The sequence below is a fragment of the Buceros rhinoceros genome, unplaced genomic scaffold, assembly GCF_000710305.1.
Source record: "Buceros rhinoceros silvestris isolate BGI_N320 unplaced genomic scaffold, ASM71030v1 scaffold677, whole genome shotgun sequence".
Lineage (NCBI taxonomy): Eukaryota > Metazoa > Chordata > Aves > Bucerotiformes > Bucerotidae > Buceros > Buceros rhinoceros.
The window spans coordinates 154318-178112 of NW_010421454.1; the positions used below are offsets into that span (position 1 = coordinate 154318).

General features: G+C 41.2%; 1 protein-coding gene across 1 annotated transcript in view; it reads left to right on the top strand.

The window, feature by feature from the left end:
* ADK (adenosine kinase) overlaps positions 1-4050 on the top strand; it is a 156196-nt gene extending 152146 nt beyond the window's left edge. The window contains exon 7 of the mRNA XM_010139663.1: positions 2873-4050. Coding sequence (XP_010137965.1) covers positions 2873-2997 — 125 coding nt within the window. The 3' untranslated portion in view covers positions 2998-4050. The remainder of the gene's footprint in view (positions 1-2872) is intronic.
* The last annotated feature ends 19745 nt before the right edge of the window (positions 4051-23795 follow it).

Here is a 23795-nt window from a genome sequence, read left to right on the forward strand (position 1 = left end):
TGTTTGTGATATGTGTGTTTGTATTGTCATTCGATGTGATATTGTGTCAGATATTGCTATTTCTATATCATCTATGAAACACATACCTTTTAAGAGGAGCTCAACAGACAACAGAATGGTTTGAGGGCAAACTCCCCACTGCAGTTTCTACGTATCTCACATATGACAGCTGTACTTTATGTCATTTCTCCACCAGTCTGAAATCACAGAGATCTCTCATTTCTATCCCCAATTAGAATAGGATTTTTTTTTCACCTGATTCTGCTCTCACTTAGATCAGAATAAATAAGAAGTAGCATCACTGAAGACGAAAGATATATACTAGCTCGAAACTGCAGTGAGCCTGAGAGGTGATCACAGTCTCAGTCTGGCTGGTATTGAAAAATAATTCATGTTTTATGGTCCTTTGCTCCTTAGATTTTCTCATCTTCATATATGTTTGATGCCTTGATCATAAACGCAGAGGTCAGTTGTCTGTCTTGTAGAAGCCCCTCTCTGAATTCATGCTCTGCATAAAACCTAGCCTCGTGTTTGCCTTTGGAGGCCTGCCCAGTGCATCTTCCATACTTACTGAGTCAGAAATGGACTGTCTTAACAGCCTCATTTTACATACTGTTACAACTTGCTCTGAAGTTTTAACCACCCAAAAGCATACTGGCAAGCTCCTGCCTCCCAGGCAGTTTAAATTTAATGATTGACATTCTCCACATATCCAAGAAAGTTTCTCCTAAGAATGCATGTAATTTAATGGAGAGCAGACCATTTTTATATCGTTATTCAGAAATGGTCTGATTTCTGCCAGCAATTCTGTTTGAATTTCTCAACTGTTACAGCTGGACCATCCTGCCACAGTTGTGTTGTCTGTCATCCCCTGACTGCCGTCAGTGATAGCACTCACAGCACAGTTTCTTCCTGTTTCAGATTCTCATCTTTGTATACTGAAAACTCCTGTCTTCTCCACTTGTGCTTACAGACTTAACTTTTGTTGGTGAAGCGGTCATTTTTTCCCAGCTGGTGTCAGTTAATATCTGTGGAATTCCAGCTAATATGTAGTTCTCTAGAAAAGTATTGATGTCAGAAACACGCGAGTTTTCTCCTAGCTGTCAACTAAAACTCCTACTTTCTATGGCCTCCCGATTCCAATGAAAAGTATTTGATTTATAGATTTAGTAGTTTCAATTTCTTCTCCCATTTGGTGCAGTTTAAAGAAAACTATACATAAACAAGGTTTCTTATCAGTCATGACTGAGAAGCCAAGATAGATCTTGGTAATTCATGAAAACGAGGTCTTCTGCTCACCAGTATTATACTGCGATAATCTAACCATATTTTTAAATTTTTTTTTAGTTTTAAACGATTTTAAATCTTCAAGGAGTAGACATTATTGCATAGGAAAAATATTTTTATAATCTTCTAAAAAATATGCTCTAATGTGCCACAAAAGGAAAAATTTAGAAAAGGAGCACAGGTTAAATGAGAGCATCACAATATCACGGAGAGTCTTTGTTCCAGCAGTAACAAAGCTGAACAGAGAAATTGTATTTGAAAGCAAGCCAGCAAAATGTACCATCTTCAAATCAAAGTCTGTAGTATGTCAGAAATTGGTACCGATGAGCTACATGGTACTTAGGAGAGACATGGTTTCAAGTCTAGATTTGTACTGTCAAGGCCCAAGGCCTGTCAGAGCGTGACATGGGAACTTGTAATGGGGAGTGAAAGCTTTAGAGAGAGTATGTTTCAGCTTGCTAGAATTCTGATTGTCCTGGGCGAGTCTCACTTTCCTTCTCCGATTGTATGAGGAAGAAAGATGCAAATGAAACATATTAAAAACAGGATAAAAGTGAATAAAATATTACCTCTAGGATGTCAGAGTGGAGTTTTAAATTATAAGATACTAGGTTTCCTTTTCACATCTTGAAAACCTCTTCCAAATTCAAAAAACATATTTCACCTTTGTCAATCACAACACTTTCAGCCAAGACAAAATGTTTCAGAAATGAGGGACTCAATCCATAAAATTTCTGGTGCCACTTGTACTTAACTTTCCCAAATATCTATGAATAATCTCCTTTTTAAGACTCTCTGCTTATATCCATTTAAAGAGGTGCTCTGGTTTTCAAAACACTCAGCTCCCAGCAATTTCTGTTTTTCTAAGCCATGTGTACTAGGGCTTTGGGAGCTAAAGCAGTCAACAAAGTGCCCCAGTACGGAGAGGTGCAGGGTTCTCCATTCAGTTTGCTGTTTACGTGGGTGTCTGAACATGCTAAAAAGTACCCACTGTTTCTGAAGTCTTAGGTTAAGTTTCCCATAATCAAGGGCAACAGATGTCACCTAACTTTCCTAATCAGGTAAAAATTTCTCACCTTCTTTTCATTGTGAACACCTACAACTGTGAACATAGATAACGTTTATTTGTTAAGTGACTTTTTCTTTTTTTGAGGAAAGCTTGCAGATTGACAGTGGTGTGAGGCTATAGCTGTAGTCAGTATGAACAGAAGGAGCTCTTTTCAGCTTCTTTGTTTTTTAAATGGTATTTAAAAACATGGTAAAACGGTATTTAAAATGGTATTTAAGGAGTGAGGGGTTCTCTCTGGAAGAGAGCAAGAACCCTGGTAAAATCACTTTGAGGGCACTAATAAAGATCAGTCTTGGTAATCTTTAATTTACTTGAAGCTACCAAATTGAGACTTCAGGTAGAAGTAGCAGTAGCAGCACTCCAACTCAGCAGTAATCAGGTGCAATACCAAATTTAAACTAGCCAGGCTACCTGTGAACATAGTTAGACCAGTATTTCAGTGCTTTGCCCTGTGACACTTAAAAAACTAATCTAACCATTTTCTTCCTTCTCTTTCTCTCCGGCTTTGTTCCACAGGCTTTCTCTCACAGCTTGTCTATGACCGGCCAGTGACCGAGTGCATCCGGGCTGGACATTATGCAGCCAGCGTAATTATCAAGCGTTCAGGTTGCACCTTCCCAGAGAAGCCTGACTTCCACTGATACCGGTGAATTGGAGGGAACAAGAGTAACTCCCACGTTGCCATGGGATTGCTGTCTAAATTTTTCCTCCTTCCCTTTTCTCACCTTTCCAATTACCTGCATCAACGCTTCTGTACTTCTGTTCATTGTTATTCTAAACAAAATATATATTTCTATGGTGTTTTTCCTTTTCATACCACTACAATGTTGCAGTAGTCTTAACTTTTGGAAACATTGCTAAGTGAAGCTTATTCCCTCATCCATCAGAAAAAATTGTTCTATTTCCAACAGTTTATAAGGAAGTCCCATGTAAAGGACACTGCTGATTAACACCATTAAAATACTTCTGTTGAATTACTTAGTTTGTATCCAGCTGTGGCCAAATCCTACTCAACTTACGTGAAATCAACAGACCTGACTTTATTTGTCACTTAATGTTATAAACCAGGAAATGTTCTTTCTATATAGTGGAGTCACACTAGTGTAAAGAGCAGTATAAATGTCCCAAGAATTTCCTTACATACTTGAGTGTGCAAGATCTGTCTGTCAGATCCAGCCCAGCTTCCATGAAAGTGAATAGCTATTTTCTGAGTAATTCAAGGACCTGATCCCAAGCTGGTGTTGTGCATTCAGTCATCTTGCACTGATGCCAGTAGCTTTGGGCTTGGCACCATGTGGGAGCAGGGTCTGGCCACTCTATGTACAGTCACATTCATTGATCAGGTGAGCTAGCAGATAGGTACTTTCAGTGATTTCAGGGCAGATGCGTGACTTGATGATGAGCATAAACATAAAGATAGATCCTATCTCCTCCATGTGAGCTTTCTAGAGGCTGTATTAATTAAGGTACACATAGTGAAAATGAGGTACAGAAATATTTATGCAGGATATATTGACAGGACATGCCAAACGGAATCTCTGAAACGCACATTTTTAAACTTTTAATTTACTTTGGATAATTAAGCAGTATGGTGGATTTTGTTTGTATTTACAGTATTCAAAGAAGTGATCTGACGCTGCATTCATTACTTTGCTATGTAATTTGATACTGATAAATAAAAAATTGTCATACAGTAACTCCTGGTTTTGTATGTGTCCTTCGTGTATTGTACTGAAATGGGTGCTTGACCCACAGGACGTGACTTTCAGTGTCCGAGTGGGTGTTCTAAAGGTGATCTCAGCAGTAACAAAGGGTTCATCAAAGTATGTGAAGGCAGTGTGAGCTTCACACTTTACTGCCTAGCATGGAACAAGGGACACACAGACTGAATGTCGTTATTACAATTTGCGTATTGCAAAGACCTTGGGGAAAAATCAAGGCTATGATCCCAATCCCCTTGTTTGGCCCAGTATCCAATCTGACACACTGGTCAACAGGCTCTCTCATCTTAGAGATCACCTAGTGGGATCCCGGCAGGTATGTCAAGGAGCTTCAAAGCAGCCACTTTTGAAAGTCCTCATGTAGCCCTGGAACTCAATCATCACAGTCGTAGGTCACTGCATTGCAAGTATGGTCTTTTCTTCAAGGACTCAGGCTCACAGCTTCTACCTGAAAAAGCGGCATGTACAGACCTTGTCTGTCTGTGGACCTACTCAAGAACAGCTTTGTGCAAATAAGACTTGTCTGGCTTCTTCATAATGCTACTCTCAAAAGAGCTTTGAACTTTACATCTCTCGTGTTCTAGAGAGATGTTCTCGAGAGAGGAAGAGGAATGTATATATTGGAGTGAAAATGGAACTGCAAACAAAACTGAAAGAGGCTACACTGTGCATGGTCTTCAGGCTTCATGGGTTAATCAGAATAATGGTATTTTTTTACATCTCATGGTTAATTTTTAATTCTTTTACTTGATGTATCGATGCGATGATAAATTTTAATCAAGAAAATCTGACCGGCCAAGGAAAGGTGTGTTGCAGTCCCTGCTTTTAATGTATGGTCACATATGCCACATTGTGCTTACTGCATGAATTTGGCTGCCAGTGAGGAAAAACCTGATGGTCTACATGTTAAATTTGTTGTTCCCTATGCTCTGCATTCATGACACCATTCCTTTTGAAACAAACAGCTTTATCAATGTCCTGGCTGAATAATTATGGCTCATATAAAACAAAGTAAATACGTAAGCATTCTTTACTGTACTAATGAAACTACAAGACAGCATAACTACTGTAAAGGAAGGGAGGCTAGGTGAAAGAAGGTATATGTAAAGGTCATAACATGGGGGGCGGTTCTTTCTTTTTTTCTCTACAGTATTCCTGGTTTTCAATTCAGGATGCAAGAGAGTCAAGTCAGAGGTTCTGTTCTGAGATTTTCCACTGATGTGCGTGGTGAACTTGGGCTCCTGACATTTGGCTCTGAGCGTCAACTACAGAGCATAACTTGAAGCCAGTGGGAGCAGCTGAGGAATAAACTACTACCCAGTTCATGGAAGGGCATCAGAGTCTGACCTGCTCTATTTAGCCATTCATTATTTTTCCAATATCTGTCAATGGATATTCTTGGATGATATATAGAGTATTGCCAACTCATGCTAAATAATTCCAATTTGTGCTGTCAAATTGCCTGATGATTTTGTTCTGGATTCTTTTCTGGATCTGTATTTCTTTCCTGCTTCTCAGTGATGAAAGGATTTTTATATATATAATGGATAATGGTGCCGTCCTTAATATTCTCTCTCACAAATATTCTTCCTCTCTCTTTGGTTCTCTAGCAGTTTCTTCCACACACAAGCATGTTAGAAAACTGGGCTTCCTGAAAAACGTCATTGAAGAAGTTGTCTGCCAGTGACATGTGCCACCGTCTCGAATCCCAGATGGGATAACTGAAGTGAGTCTGTCACTGAGCTTGAGGCATCATTCAGAGCTCTTACCTGGGTCACTTTCAGGAAAACAAATGTTAGAAACCCATCTCCCACCAGCCACTGGCCAAAGCATGTCACCCTCACTCAGATAAAACTCTTTCCTTTTCCTAGAAATAAGACTGCATCTCCTGTGCCCAGCATTCTGTATTTTAGGCTTGTTCTGGTACCACCCAAGTGGGTAGCAATGCTGCTGAGATCAACAGGCAAGGAAACAGGCCCAGTATTTAGAAAGCCACGTGCTAAATAGCTGAGAAGAATTAAGAGCTGGCAATCAGGGAATAAAGGTTGCGTTTCTCTTTCTGCAGGTGATGATACATTTTGGGCAATCTCTTTCTCTCTGTAAAGAAGACAGTAAGCTCAGTTAGATGATAACTGAAGAGGTGAAGGTGGTAAGAATTTAAGCAAGGCTGTATTGACCACCTCTCTGCCTGTACTCATGGCTGGTCTTTTGATTATTTGGATTTTCCCTTTTGTACATCAACTAATGTACAGTTATTTGTTTAACCTTAAAAAATAGTGTTAGCTGTTACTACTCATTTGAGGGTTAAGGCAGAAAAGGCAAAGGAGAGTAAAAGGAACCAAAAAAAGATTTACTTACGAAGTAAAGTAAAATACGCTACATCAAAATGACAATAGAAATGCACACTGTTTTAAGATGACAAGTCTGGGAACAATCTTTAATTTAAAGAGTCTTATCCACAATTTTCATAAAGAACTGTTAATTAAAAGTGTGATGACATGTTTGGGATTTAAAGGAAATCATTCTGCAAAGGATTTATAGCAATCGCAGCTCCAGAGCATTAGGATTACAGATCCTTGTGCTGTTCCTTTTCAGCGATCATGTGATTGGCCTGCTGTTAAATATAGCTCCCATTTAGTGAATTGAGACAGGCATGGCAAAGGTAGCGATAGTTTCCCTTTAACCAGCGGGATTTCAGAGGTGTTGGAGATTATACAATTCGTTAGTTTTTACATAAGATCAAAGGGAGAGAGGAAGTCTTAATTTGGGCACCAACTGCTGCTGTCTGAAAGTCTGGCAGATTAAATGAGAAGAGAACATGTGCAGTGCTAACTGCTTGTATTAGAGCATGAGCCTTTTGTTTTATATCTCGCTAACTCATTGTTCTCTTCCTGGAGATAATTCTCACACTTAAGACCTTTGGAGATAGTTTAGTCTATTGTGAATAGTTCAGCAACCAACTGGCTCAGAGGTTATTGCCTAAGCATCTTTCCCTTGGTCTAATCCCCTGCAAGGTTTTTTCTGAGCAGTGTTGTTAATCTAAAATGACTGCTAACTGACTCCTGTGTCAAACATTATTCATTATGTGCTTTAAATGCTTCCTGCAGAGGCCAAAATAAATTTTGCTTTTTAAAAGCGGACCACAAGGAGTCGGATATTTCCTAAAAGATTAGACTCAAAATGGCAGTTAAGATGATGAGGAGAAAAAACTGTGCTCAAAACAAAGCTTCACAATTTAACCAGGGACATGCAAAATGGACAAACCCCGATCACCAAACCCCACTTTTCATATAGAATTATCTATAAGCTTTGCCTATGAGAGAAAACATGCACCCTTGCCAGGCAGGAGAAATACTTTTACGAAGACATGGGATAAGCAACCTTATTAGAAAATGAAGGCCAAATAAACAAATTTTTTAAAAGCAGTATTTCTTTTGTGTCTTGGTTTTTTCGGGTGTCACTGGTGTTGGCATAAAGCGAGAGGTTTTTTGTGACAATGGCATTGACAGGCCTTGCATGCGTAATGACAGTATGGGAAGAGAGACAGACAGATAGATTTGAATAGCAATAAGGTGGGTTTTCTTCCAGTGTGAAAAGAGCATGGAATTTATGTGTACTGAGATAAAGTATAGCCTTGCTGCACAGTGCAAATACTTAATGCTGTTCTAACTATCCCTTGGTTATTGGAGTGTGACAGTTAATAGCCATCAGCTGCCAAACCCAGTGAACAGTTTGGTTCCCTAAAAAGAAAATGAAAAGTTAAAAAATGAAGCCAAGTCAGACTAGAAACCCACAAATCATAACTGTGCTATAGCTTAGCAGGCAGATCCTCTCCAAAGTTCAGAGCCACGCAGACCTGAGCTGCCTCTCAAATGAGAGAAAGATCAAATATTTCTTCTAGTCCTAGCTTTGCCAGGTACTCACGGGAACTTGGCTGGGCTTTCTGCCTCCCGAGGTCCTGTTACTCCCTAGTGATGTTTGTAAAGGACGTTGAGTGGAATGAAAAAAAGCAAAGCATTTGGATCAAATATCTGAAGTCAGTTGTGCAGCATAAATACACAGAAAAATGGAAGAGCTCCTAAACTGAGTGCAAGAGAAATTGTGTGCTTGGAAGGCCTCCCTGTCTATGGTGCCATGGAGGTGTTAACATTGGTGTAAAATACGGCCCTAAAAGAAGCATTTCTGTGGAATAATAGCAGCACTTGAGAGAATATTGCAAGAAATAGATTCAGTTTGAAAACCACCTCTCATTCTACATATTATTTTTCTTATTCATGCGAGAAGTAACACTTCACTGTAGGTTTAAATTGCTCTATTTTGAACATACCTACTTTTTTGGTCCTTGGGAATAATCACATTCCCTCTTCCCCTATGTATTCGCTGGCTGTTCTTATGTGATGGTAAGTGTAAGTGATTAGGAGGCCATGCTATCCAGGCTCCCCGTGTAGCCACTGGAGAGCATGCCTCCAGAGGACAAGATAGAGCAGGAATCTGAGCAACAACTCCCAAAATGCTCTGCAAGCACCTTTCCTGGCTCTAGAGAGAGGGTAGGTCTCATCCTCTAAGGCTGTTAGCCTTCTAAAGTCAGAGCAGAGAGGAATGCTCTTCCCTTGCCTTTTACCTTTGTTGGTATTGCACTTTTCATAGAGAGGCAAGAGGAGAGAAAATAAGTAACAGGCAAATAAAGCAGCAAAATCTTTAACCATCAGCAGAATGGCTCAGGTTTAAATTAACCTTGATCTCAATTTCTTAGAATTATTTGGATTGTAATTTAATGATGATTCCTCTAGTCTCTCCTCTTCATATTGATACTTGTGGTAGATACTGCACAAAACTCCATTGCTCATCTGCTCTTTGGGTAGCACTTCCTACATGACCTTTTGTTTCCATAGGACTTCTCTCTCCTCTGAAGTATTTCCCCACAAACACACCTCCCGTCCCAGGTAGGCTCATAAAAAGACTAGGTTTGGGGTGTTTTTAGGGGGTGAAGCAGTCACCAATCACAATAAGTTTTCCCAAAAATTAGATTGTTGTCATAACTGTGGATCAGTGATTTATAAATTAAATCATTATTCCAACTTCAGGATTAAGTTTCAGGGATATCACCTATTGGTGGGACCATTAATGGCACTCAAATAACTTCCAGAATTTCCAGGGTTCTTCTGTCAACCTGTCACACGGACAGACCTATTTTAGTCTGGCCTGTCCTAAAGCATAGCCAGCTGCTGTGTCCGTCTTGCAGGGTAAGGACAAAGCGCTTTCCTATTCATCTCCCAAGGTCAGTACAATAACAAACACATTTTATGTCTGATAGTGAAAAACATTTATGAGTACAACTTTTGCATTCCATAAATGGCCACAAATTTCATAAGATGAACACCCTGAATATAGGGAGGTGCTCCAGATACATGGTGATACATACATGATAGATTTTATTGCCTAAAATCAGCAGTAAAACAGCCTCTTGAGGCTTGATGTTTATTATGTACCAGAGTGTTTCAGGACAAAGCAAGAAACAAGATTTTTTTTTAGCACATAACCTGGCAAATTCAGCTTGGGAAAGGAAGAAATTAATTTGGAATGACTTGTCATAGTATGGTTACTATAGAAATTTATGCTAGCTCAGAAGTTAGCCCTTCGCACACACACACGCACACACGCACACACAGCAGCAGCAGCTTAAATTGGGACATGGGAGTCTCACAGAGCAGGAAGATACTTGAGTATCCCTGAGGCTCAGAGTTCTGCCCTGAAAAGAAGCCTCAAATATTGTTGTCTCAAAGAAAAAAGATGAATTGTAGTTTGCTTGGGCATTAACTTGCACAATATCAGCTACAGTTTTACAGTTTGGGTTGACATGCAGAAGTACTGTGTCAGTCATTGCATGACATATCTGCACAACTCTGCCTGATGCAGTGTTTGCTTCTCCCTCTTGATCCTGCCTATAAAGTCACAAGTAGCATGTTTTATTTATCCTAGTCTTCTTATTTTTCCCTAATGACCTCATTTCTCTAAAAGAGATGAAGATGGGGCAGTTATGTGGAAGACATCTCTCCTACATCGTAGTTCATACCTTCTGAGACAATCAGCTTCCCTGAAGACTCACTCACTCTTTGCTGAAATGGTGATGGAAGAACTACTCCGTGCTTAAAAGACCTGTGAGATTTCTAATGATCCATTGTTGCTTATGCTTCTTCCCATGTTTCACGCTGTAGTGAGAAATCAACTCTGTTGAACCAGCAGGCAGCCCTACCACAGGACTAGTCTCTTTTCTTTAATTAGCTTTAATTCTTGTTCTTCAATTTTCCTTGGATATTTCCTGCCCATGTGCTAGCCCATCCTGATGCTGTGGTATCAGACAGGATCAGAGCACGGGGCATTTGAGATTGCAGCCCCATACTGCAGCTGGATAAAGGTGAGTAGCACACAGAGCAGCAAGGATCACAGAGGGCTTGATTTACTTCCCAAGCACTACTAGCAAAAGGAAAACAGATGCAAGTGTCTGTTGTACAGGTTTCTTGCATCTCAGTTCTGCTCATTTAGCCCAGCTTAATGATGCTTTTTGGCTGCCTCTTCCCTTCAAAACCATAGCTGTGAATATTCAGCTTTAAAAGTAAAGCACCATAGAAGTGGGCCTTCATACAGGACCTTCGCTGGCTACCACTCCTGCTGACAAAAAAGATTGCAAGAAGCAAGAATTTCAATAAAGGACAAACGTCACATATGCTGTGTGCTATGGAGGACAAATGCTGAATACAAAATATGTTTAATTGCTGAGTTAATTGTCTCACTAAAGTCTAAATGTTGTTTTTCGGCACTCCCCCCCTCCCCCCCCAGTTGTTTACTTTTATCAGTTAGAAAATAAAAAAATCAATGTCATGAAAAACATAATTATATTCCTACTAATCTGGAGTGTTTTCTCATTTGAGTACTGCAGTCTGATGCATTTTATCACTTTCCATCAGATTATAGCAGTAGAAATTGCCAGCTAAAAGCTATGGCTTTACAGCAAAACAGAGGAAGAGGAAAACTCACCCCAAAGCCATGTACCTTGCCAATCAAATCTTACTCCTAATGACAAAACTTCTGCGATTTCCTTTCTGACAATACATGAATAGCTGGTGAATAACTGGTTCAACAGGAGCTTCATTAAAGTCCAAGAGAGAAAGCAGGATCTTTCATGTGAACAATTTGGAATGATTGGTAAAGATGAGGCATTATTATAGGATTGCCTTCTGCTCCACAGTCAGAAATATGCAGCTTCTTCCTTGCTGAAGTGTGAAAACATTTTGTAAATAGTTCTAGCTACTCCCAAGTGGTGGATGATCTTGCTACTTAGTGAAATGACTTTTTGGTTGCTACTGTTTCTGGATTAAATGCACCCATTCTCTACACAAATGGAATGTAATTGAGCTTTGTCTGGGGAATCCAGCTGCAGGCACATTCTCCCACTTCCAGTTTGAACAGGTTTGAGTGTGAGCCTTGGCTGCTTGTCCTCCACTACGCCAGTGCAAAGGGTAGTGACACTGACCCACTGAAACCCAGATCCCGTGACTATGTGCCCCGGCTCACCCCACCACACTGCTTCACCCTGAGCCGTCTCCAGTCTGAGCTGGGGAGTGCATGTGAGATAAGGGTGCATAAGAGGAAAGCGCATCAGCCTGTCCTTAGCACTCTGCCACTACAGTCTTCCTGGTGGACAAAATCAATACTGAAACCTCAGCCTGGCACCTGGTCATCAGAGTGAACATTACAAGAGACTGACCTGTGGTCATCTACTGGAGCAGATGAGTCCACATCAGACAGCCACCTCAACGTGAACCAGTCTCTTCTCCTAGCACTCTGACCATGATGCCCACACAGCAGGGCTGCACAGGGTCTTGCCAGTAAACCACGCAGATACTCGTGTCACCCTCCTGGGAAGTTAGAAAAAGGCAAAAGGAGCAGAGATGAGCTTGGGATTTCAGGGAGTGACCATGCCCCGGCACTGGGAGCTGACACCCTATTAAGACAAGCCAATGTTTAAATTTTAGATCTGGACTCCCTCCTCTGTGATGAGAGCCCAGGCCTGCCAGGCCAAATATTTTCAACTAGAGCCAGTTAACCTCATGGTCTTGCTTGGGATTTCACATGCCCCTAGGTTTGCCATATGGTAGCCGAAACTCTACGTACACCTCACATTTTAACAAATAACTATTTTTTTAAAGGAAAGACCCATTAGTTTCTGTACCTTCAAATAACAGATGCTTCACCTCACATGAAAAATCATTCAGTGATTCTGGCAGCCCCTGAGCTGAGTCACCCGGCTCCAGCTGTCTTAGATGTGACCTCAACAGAGGGAAGCTCAGCAGTAGGGCAGGCATCTCCTTGTCAGTACCCCCGAGGATAATGAAGACTTCTCCAGTATGGTATCTCAAGACCTGTGAAGCTTTTAAACAGTCAGTGAGTGCATTAACCTATCACTTTAAAGGTAGTCTCATAGGGTCAGTCACAGTCTTGATGCAGTGTTTTCTTAGTGATGCACAGTGTCAGGGTTTAGGGGATCAGAGTTTCCTACTGTCTATTGAGTCTTTTTTAGGTCAAGTTGGAAAAGGCCTTGAGCAGTACCAGTATGGCTCTAAATGCCCTCAACGAAACAAACCCACATCCCAGCTGGACCCTTTCCCAGGAGATTCAGCAGGCTCTGGCAGGACCACAGCGTAAAGGCAGGTCTCAAGGAGAGCGTATCGGATGAACTTCTGGTGAGAGTGATCATATACATGCCAGTGGACACACATGCCCTCCTGCTCTGACCTCTGCCTGTTTTGACAAGAGCCAAAAATCAAGAAATTGATTTTCACCCAGTGTACCCACTATAGCTCAGCACAGTTATGCTAATGTACAGAGACATACGCTACCTGCCAGAATTTGGTTATTTCCTGCCAAATTAATGACTGTAATAAATAAAACCAGCAATGTTGAACATGATCCTACTCCTCTAGGCAGTGAATAAAACAGTCCTCCCAAATCAGAGGCTGTGGCCCAATGTCAAGTGGCTGCAACCCAGCCAACTCAGAGCAGCTGAGGAGGCTGTGTATACTAGAGGAGAGTCACTGCAGGGTAACTTACAGAGGGAGAAGCAAGTTTCATTTGCTATGAATGCTCATTTGCACAGACAACAGTTAATCTGAGCTGTCCCTTTACCATGCCGAGGCTCCTCACCTCGTGTGTGTTGACCAAGAATCTCCAGAGGGTGTAGAGCCTTAGCAGACTTTTCTCTGCATTTTTTGAGTTTACAACATCCACATTCATTTTCATATCCTTACAGACTACTTTTTAAACCATTTACCCCATCTCTTTCTCTCTTCACAAATCTTCAGGCGGCTCGTCAGCAGAGTGTGCATTCCTGGCATTAAATAAGCCTGCCCAAGAGATGAAGACTAACAGTATCAATATATGAAAAACATCAACAAATGCATGCAGCAACAGTGAGCTGGATTTCTGTGAACAGTTTTGCCATTAATTACCAAAAAGAAAATATTTGTCATTGCTCTTCCCCAGAATGTTTTTACAATGGCAGCTGCTACCTGAGCTGGTATTTGGGTTGCTGAGCAAGTGAGCAGCATCCTAAGGAAATAAACACACAGGCAGGTGTGCAGCCATGCTCATTTGCTGCTTTTTGAGAGCAGGAGAAGGGTGATGTAATTAGCAGACACATGTTTAAATTTTTAATTAAGAGTTTTAATGGATTATTCACTGCCTACCAGAATACACATGCTCTTACTTTCTCACTCATTTAGGCTGGGTTCCTAAGGAAACCAAGCTTAGTCAGTCATGCTGCCAGCCAGCCTTCCTTCCTAATCACTGTTGAACTCTTTGGCGTTCATGGCAGGCAAACACCACTTTTGTGGCAAAGTCATGACTGCATCACAACACAATAGTAGGAAAAGGTCTAAGCAGCTGCTACAGGAGTTTAGTAACAGGCACAAAAAGACTAATTCCAGGAGCAGAGACTAAGCCTCCAGCAAAATCAGCTGGGGCAGCGGGAGGAAGGCATGAGAGAAAAAGAGGGGAAGAAGAAAAGAGCATCCTGGCATGTTGGCCACAGTTTCCCTGGACTCCTTCTGACTTACTGTTCAAAGAGGATTTTTTTAACATTTTTTTAGTCTCACAACACTTGCTGAAGCAGTGATACACTTTTTTTGTACCAGCGTGATACAGGATGCAGCTGAGTTCGGAAGGTCACATTACAAAAGGATCCATTGGACTCCAAAAGCTGTAAGTGCCACAGCTCACATGAGATGTTTTCTTCTACTTGCAAATTAATGGCATTTCTTTCCAGGATGTCTCTATACTTTGGTGATAAAAAGGCTGGAGGACTAAGGAAGCGTTCCCAAAGTTTCTAGCCCTGTCTTTTTATCACTGAGAGGGGGAAACAATGTAAGACTATTAATTTTTCTCCTTCCATGATTGAGTAGTGGTAGGTTTGTTTCCTGGCTGAATCCACCATTTCTGTTCTTCTGTGAAGGAAAATGGGTTGACGTTTTGCTGAAATGATAAGTCTTCAAAAGCTGTGGAGATTGCGAGAGGAACAGCCTGTTGGGAAGCAACAAGAGCTGGCCCTCTGCAAGGGAAGGTGAGCTAGAAGCTGAACACAGTACCACAACTGGCAGGGGAGGAGTCTCACCAGTCCCACAGCTCCCAAGTGAGGCAACAAGGCAGATCCAGTGGAGGTAACAAGGATCGGGCACAGTCCAGTAGGCACCACACTGGTTCACAGTGGCAAGTCAGGCCTGAGATCAGCCTGGGAGTCAGCTGCAGGTCTGGAGCAATGGGCCCAAAGCCCGGTACAGGCACAGCTGTGACACAGCAGGTGGTTTAGCTCAGATAGGGGCCAAATGGAAGGGGCTTTGCTTAAAAGGAGGTCCGCAGGAAGTCTGAGGCCTGCCTGAGGCCTCCCTGCATCCAAGGCCAGCAAAAGAGGTGGGGCCGCTCTCAGCTGCACTAGCTCCAAGTTGGCCCTGAGCCCAGGCAGCTAAACAGCCAGGAAGGGGGATGCTCTCAGGGCTCTTAGACAGTCCTCATCTCCCTGTGTTTGCTCTTGCTGAAGCACGGAGAAATAAGTTGGAAAGTTGATATGCGACGTGGAATAGTCCCTGATGGCTTTAAAACCCATAATCCTCCCTTTTGGATTTAGGCTTGCCAGATTTAACTGCTGCTTTTTGCCTGGAGGTCCAGCAAATGTTTTTTCGAACCCTATGGAGTCTGAGGAAATCATGAGGCTACTCAGCACCCACCGGCATCCTGAACTAGTTAAAGATGTCCCAGCTCACTGCAGGGGGGTTGGACTAGATGACCTTTAAAGGTCTCTTCCAAAGCAAAACATTCTATGATTCTTTATGGGATGGAGAGGACCCTGGCCCTAAGCACAATGTGAGCCGGATGACCACCTGGGAAGTCCAAGGTGCGGATTCAGAAATATTACACCACAGAAGCCAAACAGCCAAAAATGAAACACATTGTTACAACTGAACAAGAATTTAAAAAAAAAAAACCCAACAAACTCAAACACCAAACTCTTTCTGTACGTGCACAGTTTAACCGGGAAAGCGATTTCACTGCATCTGTGTAGCAGGAGTACAGAGCTGCTCCTGTACTCTGAGCTATATAAGCTCACCTAGCAGCTGGATGGGGGTCTTACTGGGCATCTGAGGTCTTCACCGGTCCCAGCATAGCACAAAAAGTGAGTGTTGCAAAGTAAACTGCCAGGGAACCCAGAGCACCAAACTACAAGAAGATTCTTGTACCATAACTGGGATCTGCATATTTGTTTTGATTATCTCACTGCAAAATACCTCTGGTGAAGCTACAAAGGATGTATTTGACATCTATTGCTGACATGTTTTTCTACACCATTCACCAAACAGATGTTTTGTGTGCTTTCTCTTCTGTTCTATTTACTACATGAATTATCCATGCATTAACACAGTTTACAATCACTTTCGCTTTTGTTACTGTTGCATCCTCAATTTATGGGTAATTTTGTTTATTAATTTCTTCTCACTGACTTGCCTGAAGGTAATACTAGGTTCTGCACCAGCAGTGTCCTAGCTGCACTGTGGTGTTCTTCTCTGAAGAAGGTCCGTACTGTTAGCTCTGTTTGCAGGATGGCCTAGGGAGAGATGCGCAGTTGTACTGGGCTGCCAGTGCCTGCCAGAGGTTCTGCTTAAACTGCAGGGTACAAGATATCCCTAAAGGACTTTCCCACGTTGGTATCTCTGTCAGAGCTGCTGTTTGAACAGACACAGCAAGTCTCTTGCTCAGACTCAGCAATCATTGCAAAAGGTGCATTTTCACTTCAATCAAACAAGACCCAGCCTTAATCTGGTTGGAGAAACAATCTTGGAGCTTTAGGGGCTCTCCCCCCTCCTCTGAAAATCTTTTGTAGATAAATTAGTGAACACAAATGTTGCAGGAGCAGAATGAAACCGTTCATGTTATGACTCTATTCTCAACTTACTTGGGGATTAACATTTTGGCCTTAATCTTGTTGCTGCACTTTTTGCTCGTAATCTGCTTTGTTTTGTTCATTTACATTCTTTTAATAGCCTGTACATAAACCTGTTACAGCACTATACTAAAAGTACACGTATATGAGCATGTGTCTATAGTTTTCTTATAGAAAGTAATACATGAAGTAATTTGGTATTTTAATATAAAAGTTGGCTTCTCAGATTTTTAAATGCAGTGCCAGTGTTTCAAGATCCTGGCCTAAACAATTGTGTTAATTTAGAATAAGATTGTGTTGGACTTACAGAAGGATTTTAAGACACAACTACAAAATGCAACATAGAATGGAAAATAGAAGTTGTGTTTTGGCTTCTTCTGTCAGTGTTAAAAACGTTAAATGGAAATAAATCTTGAAATAAAAAAAAAAAAACCAGAAATCAGCAGCTGATAGAAAAAAATTGTTGTATAGAATGGATATATGAACAACTCTGCCACGCTGCCTTTCAACAGGAAAGCATATATATCAAGGCTCGAAGTGAAAGAGAATGGGAATATCTGGCTTAACTTAAAGTTGATTCTAATAATGATTCTTCTGAAAGACTATTTGAATTCTCATAGCCAAAAATATTTGCCACTCTTCTTCCATGTGCAATTTTATAAATCAAAAGGCAATGGATAGTGCAAAAAGTCCTGAAAGTATGTGGACGAGTTTTCTAGTGAGCATTTTGAGGGGTTTTGAGCATTTTTGGAGCATTTTGAGCAGCAGGAGTTTTCCAAGAAACTGGAAATGTAATGGGCCCTTTAATTTAGCCTTGCTAGCACCAGCACATCCCTTTCATGGAGTACTGCTTTCCCTGAAACTGCTCGCATACTCAGATGTGCAGCTGCATTTTTGTGTATGGCAGACCCTTGCACTCTGGAAGGTGTTCTTTTCTGTGGCAATGCAATATGCACATACACTCTGCTGATGCAAAACTGAGCCTACTTAGTGCAGCTCATTGCGCTGAAGTAGCCTCATTGGTGCAAACACTCAGCATCCCTTACCTAGACTGTAATAAGATCTCAGTGACATATACAAGGGTTTGTAGGATCAAGTTTATTACTTGTGTAACATTAATTCCTGCTCTATGTGGCAGGCAAATGCATGGCACTCCTCATGGTGTTTATTTATAAAGAAAACACAGTGCACCTACATATCAGCACATATGAGCATTGATGGCCCTGACCAGCCTCACCTGGGGCCTCCCTGCCACCCTACCCCTGCCCAGGAGCCACATTTCAGCTCAATCCTAGGCTGTGTAGTAGGAGTGCTGGTTTCTAGCTCAGCTGCCACTAGGCCTGTGCCTGGCCCTGGGCGCTGTTTATCCAAGCTGCAGGCTAACTGCCCAGCTTGACCTTGACTTTGCTCCTGCCTCATCACCAAGGACCTACTTGCCCATCACTGTATCCAATACAGATCCTGACTTGTGGATCGACTGCCCCTCTTGACCTCAGACATGTCTCATCATGAAAATCTTGCCTGGTGAGATTGACTTTTGGTTAAACCTGGCCCTGATCTTGGGGTCTGCCCTACCCTGCTCCCTCACCGCCAGCCCTCGGACACTCCTTGGCTCCTGGGCCACAGCGGGCAACTGCCCCTTGCTGCTCCCTGGCACTGTACTAACAACTCAGTATGTATGGCCAGGAACAAGAGAATGAAATTAAGTGATGAGTTGCAAACTTAAGAAAACTTGTTAATAATGGAATCAGTGACTCAGCACCCTTGACACTATTAGGATACGCCACATGAGGGATTTTTTGCAATGCGTCTCAGACCCTGCTTCAGCAGTATGAAATATAGATCATGAATTAATTAGAAACAATTCAGTTGCATGATCATAAAATTGTTTTTCTTTCCATTAATGGATGTAACTCATCTGTCTCTGTCACAAGCACTCAAATTTGTCTCTGAATTGGACTCAGGGCCTCCAGAGTTTCGGATTCTTCCTCATTAGGATTTTACCTCAGTCTTTTTTGGGCTTTAAACCTATCCAGCAATGGGAGATAATAATTCTGTCTTCTTAAATACAGCCTTAAAGCTCCCTGTGTACCAGAGAAGCCTTGTATCTAGAACAGTGACAGGCTACTTCTGCCCAGCATTGCAGCAGGGGACTAGGTAGAGCAGAAGCAGAATCACGGCCTGGAGGCACAAGCCCTGAGGAACCTGCCAGCCCCAACTCTTTCTCGGTTCTTCTGATGCCACTCAGTTGAGCAGCACATCACTTGCAGCCTCTGTTTTCACTGAACTTGCAATGACTGTTGTGCTCTATTGTAATTCATCATGAGAGAGAGGACATCAGACTTTTGTCCCTGGCAGATGCCTATCTGTCTTGAAGTATATGCGCAGTTTGGAGTGCCAATTTTCTGGCATACAGTCTGCTGATGTAAAACGGAGCCCACTTAGTGTATGTGCCTCAAAGACATCTTTGTCAGGGGAATCTGGTATTTAATGGTGCTTCTTGGTGCGTATGGGGGATGGCTTTATTTCTTCACTGCACATTTTGTGGACTGTCACATCTTTTGATTAAAAAAAAATGTCCTGTACTAAGCCTTAATGCTTTACAAAGCTGTGCTGAAAAATGTAAGATGATGCTGAAATCAACTGTTGTTTAAATCCACATTGATCATGTAATGTCTAAAAGCTTCTTTCCCCACAACATGGAGGAGATGAATTTAAAAAGCAAATGCACACGCACCCCCAGAGCTCCCCCAAGGTCAACATGTAGTCCTTCAACTCCAGCAGTCAGTCCTGCCTGTAAAGAACAACACACTTAATATTGCTAGACTCGTGATGGAGATCAGTGGTGTCAGTTCTCAAATCGAAGAGAAATAAAGGTTCATGTTCCTGTCCCTATAAAAGGCAACTGGTTTTGAAGGGTTGTCAATCTAGAGACTTCAAATACAAACATGTACATATGCCAGCAAAGCCAGACTTCAGCATGTATGAATAACCTTTCACCAGGCTGGATAGAGAAGTACAACATCCTCTGCATGGCAGAGTTTGGCATAACTGAATGTAGTGGTGGTTGGTTGAATCTTTCAGCTAAAAAGTTTTCAAAACAGAAAGATAAGCATAAGTGGCTACAGGTTGCTTAATTGGTTACTGGTGAGGGATATGGCAATTGCTTACCCAAGTTAACCATTTTCAGCAAACACTAATAAAGCAGAAGAAACTGATTTAGGACTATAATTAGGTTTGCAATGGCTTAAAACCCAGCAGAGAAAGATTTAGACTGAACATCAAGAAAAAAACTTGAAAGCAGCAAGGTGTTTATTCGATGAAACGGTGGGGAGGTATTGAGGGAGTCCCCAGCCAGGTCACTTTAAGGTAGCTCACTGACAAAGGCATGCACCCGAGTTACACATTTATGGACTTTCATTTGCAGGTCACCTTTAAATCTAAGCTCTAAAGAACACATTTTAGGGAGTGATCCTGCCGAAAGAATTTAAATTTGCCAGCTTTTCCTCATTTGGATCTATGCTCTCTACTTTCTTTCTATGATCCTATACTTGGAGCACTTAAAAAACTAAACCATCAACTCAAAATCAGTAACTCCTTTCCTCCTACCTTTTCTCAAGAAGAAAAAAACCTCCAAACCCACAAACCCAGAGAAATTACAAAGAGAGTTTTAACTAGATAAAATGAAGGAAATTTCAAATTGAAGTAGGCCCTTCTGTTTAAACAGTGGTTAATGCTGTTAGTGATTAGAACCACAGTAGTGCCTAGATGTTTTAGCAGAGATTAGGAGGGGCGGGTAATGTCACTTTCTTTATAGTCTAGATTGAAAAGACAGTCAAAGGAGATGATACTGTCTCTAAAAGATAGAAGATGAAACTCTGGGAGGTTAAGTGACTTACTGATAGGAAGTCTGTAAGAAAGGCAGAAAATGAAGCCAGAGCTTCTGAGTTTCAGTTCAGTGCTTTATTCCAAAGTCTTACTCTCCGTCAAGGAGCTTTGTTAGCGTATGGCTCTGACAAGATTTGCTGTTACTTGACCAGTATGTTGCTACCCATGCAAAGTGGGAACTACAGTGCTTTGGGCTTTGTGGCAGGAACTGGAGCCAGTTAACATGGCTGGCTGTGGGTTAATTCATTATGAAATGAGATTGTTGTTCATGTGTGTCATGCAACTGCACTCAGGAGACACGATTTTGATTGCTCGTGTTACCAGCTGGGAAGTTAGAAGTTTGTAATTTTAGAAGCAAAAGGAGAAATGTAATTTCCTGGACTATAGATGATTTTTTTTAAAGCAATTATCCAATGTCTATAGACTCAACATGTAAACTCGGTGCTAATTCTTTTCTAAGAGGTTAATTGTTATAATAGGAAAAAGCCCTCATCTGCAGCAATTGAAATTGAGTGGGTTCATCACTATATGCAGAAACCCCCTCCCAAGCTGAATGTGTTCTCTCTAATAATCCTCAGCATTTATACAGACAGGAGCATTCCACCAAGAGGCAGGTTAATATTTTTCCTATTTAACAAACAAGAAAACTGTAGCAAGGAGCACTTGGCAGACTACAGACAGTACATGTATTTAAAGCTCAAAAGATCCTGCTGCCCACTATTGTATTTAATCTCTTCAAGCCATATAATTTTCCATCAGCCTCTGATAGCTCTGGATAGCTGTGGATTTGAAGCCAAGGAAAGATTAAAAAAAAAAAACCAAACAGAACAACAGACAAGTGAAACCCTTAAAGAAACAAAGGACATGTAGGCTGAGTGGGCAAAGGGATGTGAACAAGAAATTCTACTGGAAGTCTCTGGGTTTTAGAAATGCGTGGTTACTGTATATAATTTCTCTGTGAGGATGGCACTGTGCTTTTACAAGTATTAATGATTTATTTTTACAGAATCCTTTTGCAGAATGTAAATAAAAATAGCTTTACTGTCTTTCCTGAAATGGCTACCTGTAGGCACAGAAATTCAGAGCCTGATTTTCAGAGGAGATGACAAACGAAAACAGAGGTCAGGCGTACTCTTCCCGGAACTAATGAAAATGGAATATTTTTCCTCATATTCCTGAATGTTCTCCATTTACAGATAACTACTCAACAATGTTTATGTTTTAATTTTAACCAAATTGTGGTGTTGGATTAAAAAAATAAAAGCATTGAGTTTATTGTGAATGCTCATTCTTTGAGATGCTGCCTGCATTCATAAACAGAATTTTTACCTCTGCAATTTTGCAATTTCAATGGTATTTCAAATTCTACCACATCTATTTCTCAGTATAAGGAAAACCTGTAGTCTAATAGAGAATTTGATAATCTCTAAAAAAAATTCCAGTGAGCCTCAAAATTAAAAAATGCATATTTCCAGTGTAAATAATTTCTCAGTTACTTTCTCAATTTTACTACTAATTGAATGGTCTCCTATGTGTCTTGACATTTGTAATGACAGCATTTGTGAGAAAGTTATTTTTATGATGTAATGTGGGAATTTATTACATATATTTGTAGATTCCTTTCCTGTTAGATAATTTGGTATTTGTTTTCTTTTTGATTCTTTTATGTATCCCTCACTTCCCAGAAAGAACACTGAGGCCACGGATGAGCTCTGTATTTAACTTTAAACTAATTTTAGTCCAGAGATTTCCAAGATTAATTATTTTGTACAATCTATTTCAGATTGCTTCATTTTCAGGAAATGAATGTTCAGCATTACTTGGAAGTGAAGGAAAACGAACAGATAATTTCTAAAAATCTCTCATTAATACCATAATACATATTTTTCTATTCCTGATGACTGAGATTTTAAAACAGACATACAAAATTAAGCCCAAACATGCAAACACTTGAGTTATGATAGTGAGCTCATCAGTCAGTGGAAACCTTTCACCGGTTTTAAAAGATTTGGGATTATTACCTGAGCAGGTGTATACTTTGTAAATACAAGCATGAGTATCCCCACTAAAAGCTTCAAGACTATTCAGCTGCAGTCACACGCCTTGTTCAGACCACAGCAAAGCTGGGTGAGCACAGACAGGGTTCTTGGCACTGCCCACCTTCTCCCTGTAATTACATCCGTAACCATTCCCTAACCCAATACAGTTAAGCTTATATTGTCAATGGCAGGTCGTTTTTAGAATGCCTGAAAGGTCTCTGCGCCTTCTGTGGGGCTGCCTGTGTGTACACAAGCAGCAGTCCAGGGGATGACTCACTGGGTGCAAGTTAAGTACCTAACTCCTGTTGAAGGACAGTAAGAGTTGATTAACTCCAGCTGAGCTTCTGGAAATACCCAGCTTTTCTTTTAGGCCACCTTTACAGCTGAAAACGATGCATAGAGATGCTGTGGGTTGCAGTGGAGCAGAATATTCATCTTAGTTCTTAGCTCGGGCAGCATGATGTCTCACTTAGCAGCAATGAACTGCATTAAAAAACAAACAAACAAACAAAAAACTACTTAAAAAAAAAAAATCTGGCAGCCCAGAATTAACAAACTGGGTGAAATACTGTGAGGAGCAAGAGAGACAGTGGTGGATGTTATGGAAAGACACAGGGTCTGATTATCCAGGCGTTGAGAGGCATGGGGGAAAAAACAGAGGGGATGTTCTGCAGCTTAATTAATGGAAAGAGGCTTGTGCATCTGACAGCAGCCCCTCTGCAAGGTGAATTCTTTCATAAAGAGCCTCATTCATGAGTTGCCAAGACATCCACAACCTATTCTTGAATCCACACAAAAATTAAAAGAAAAACAAGTGACTGGCTAATTTAGCGACTTGCAGGATGCAGCTGGTGCTACTGTTTTCACAAAAAAAGAAGGCCTTTTCCCTTCCACCTCCTAACCATTCCTGTCTTCCTCCCCACCCCCAGCTATTTTGTATCCTGCTGCACCAGTGAGGAGTGTGACAACTCCTGACTTAGCTGGCACTGTGGGATATCGAATAACAAAGGGGAATAATATCAGGATAACAGGGGGGTTCTGGCCAGTACTAAGGAAACAATTCTGACAATCTCACTGCTTGCCCAGGTCCTGCCAACAGCAGAGGTAGAAGTTCCCTCTCTCTATATTTTTTTTAAAATGAAATAAACAAGGGGCTTCATTATGCTGGATAATGCAGCTCCTTGCCTGGCATCTTGATAAATCACCAGCTACCTATCCTAGGAACCACTGAGGAGAGAGTTTGTGCAGTTCAGTGTCTATAAAGAAGATACTGCATGTTGCCAGCACTGATATATTATTACCTC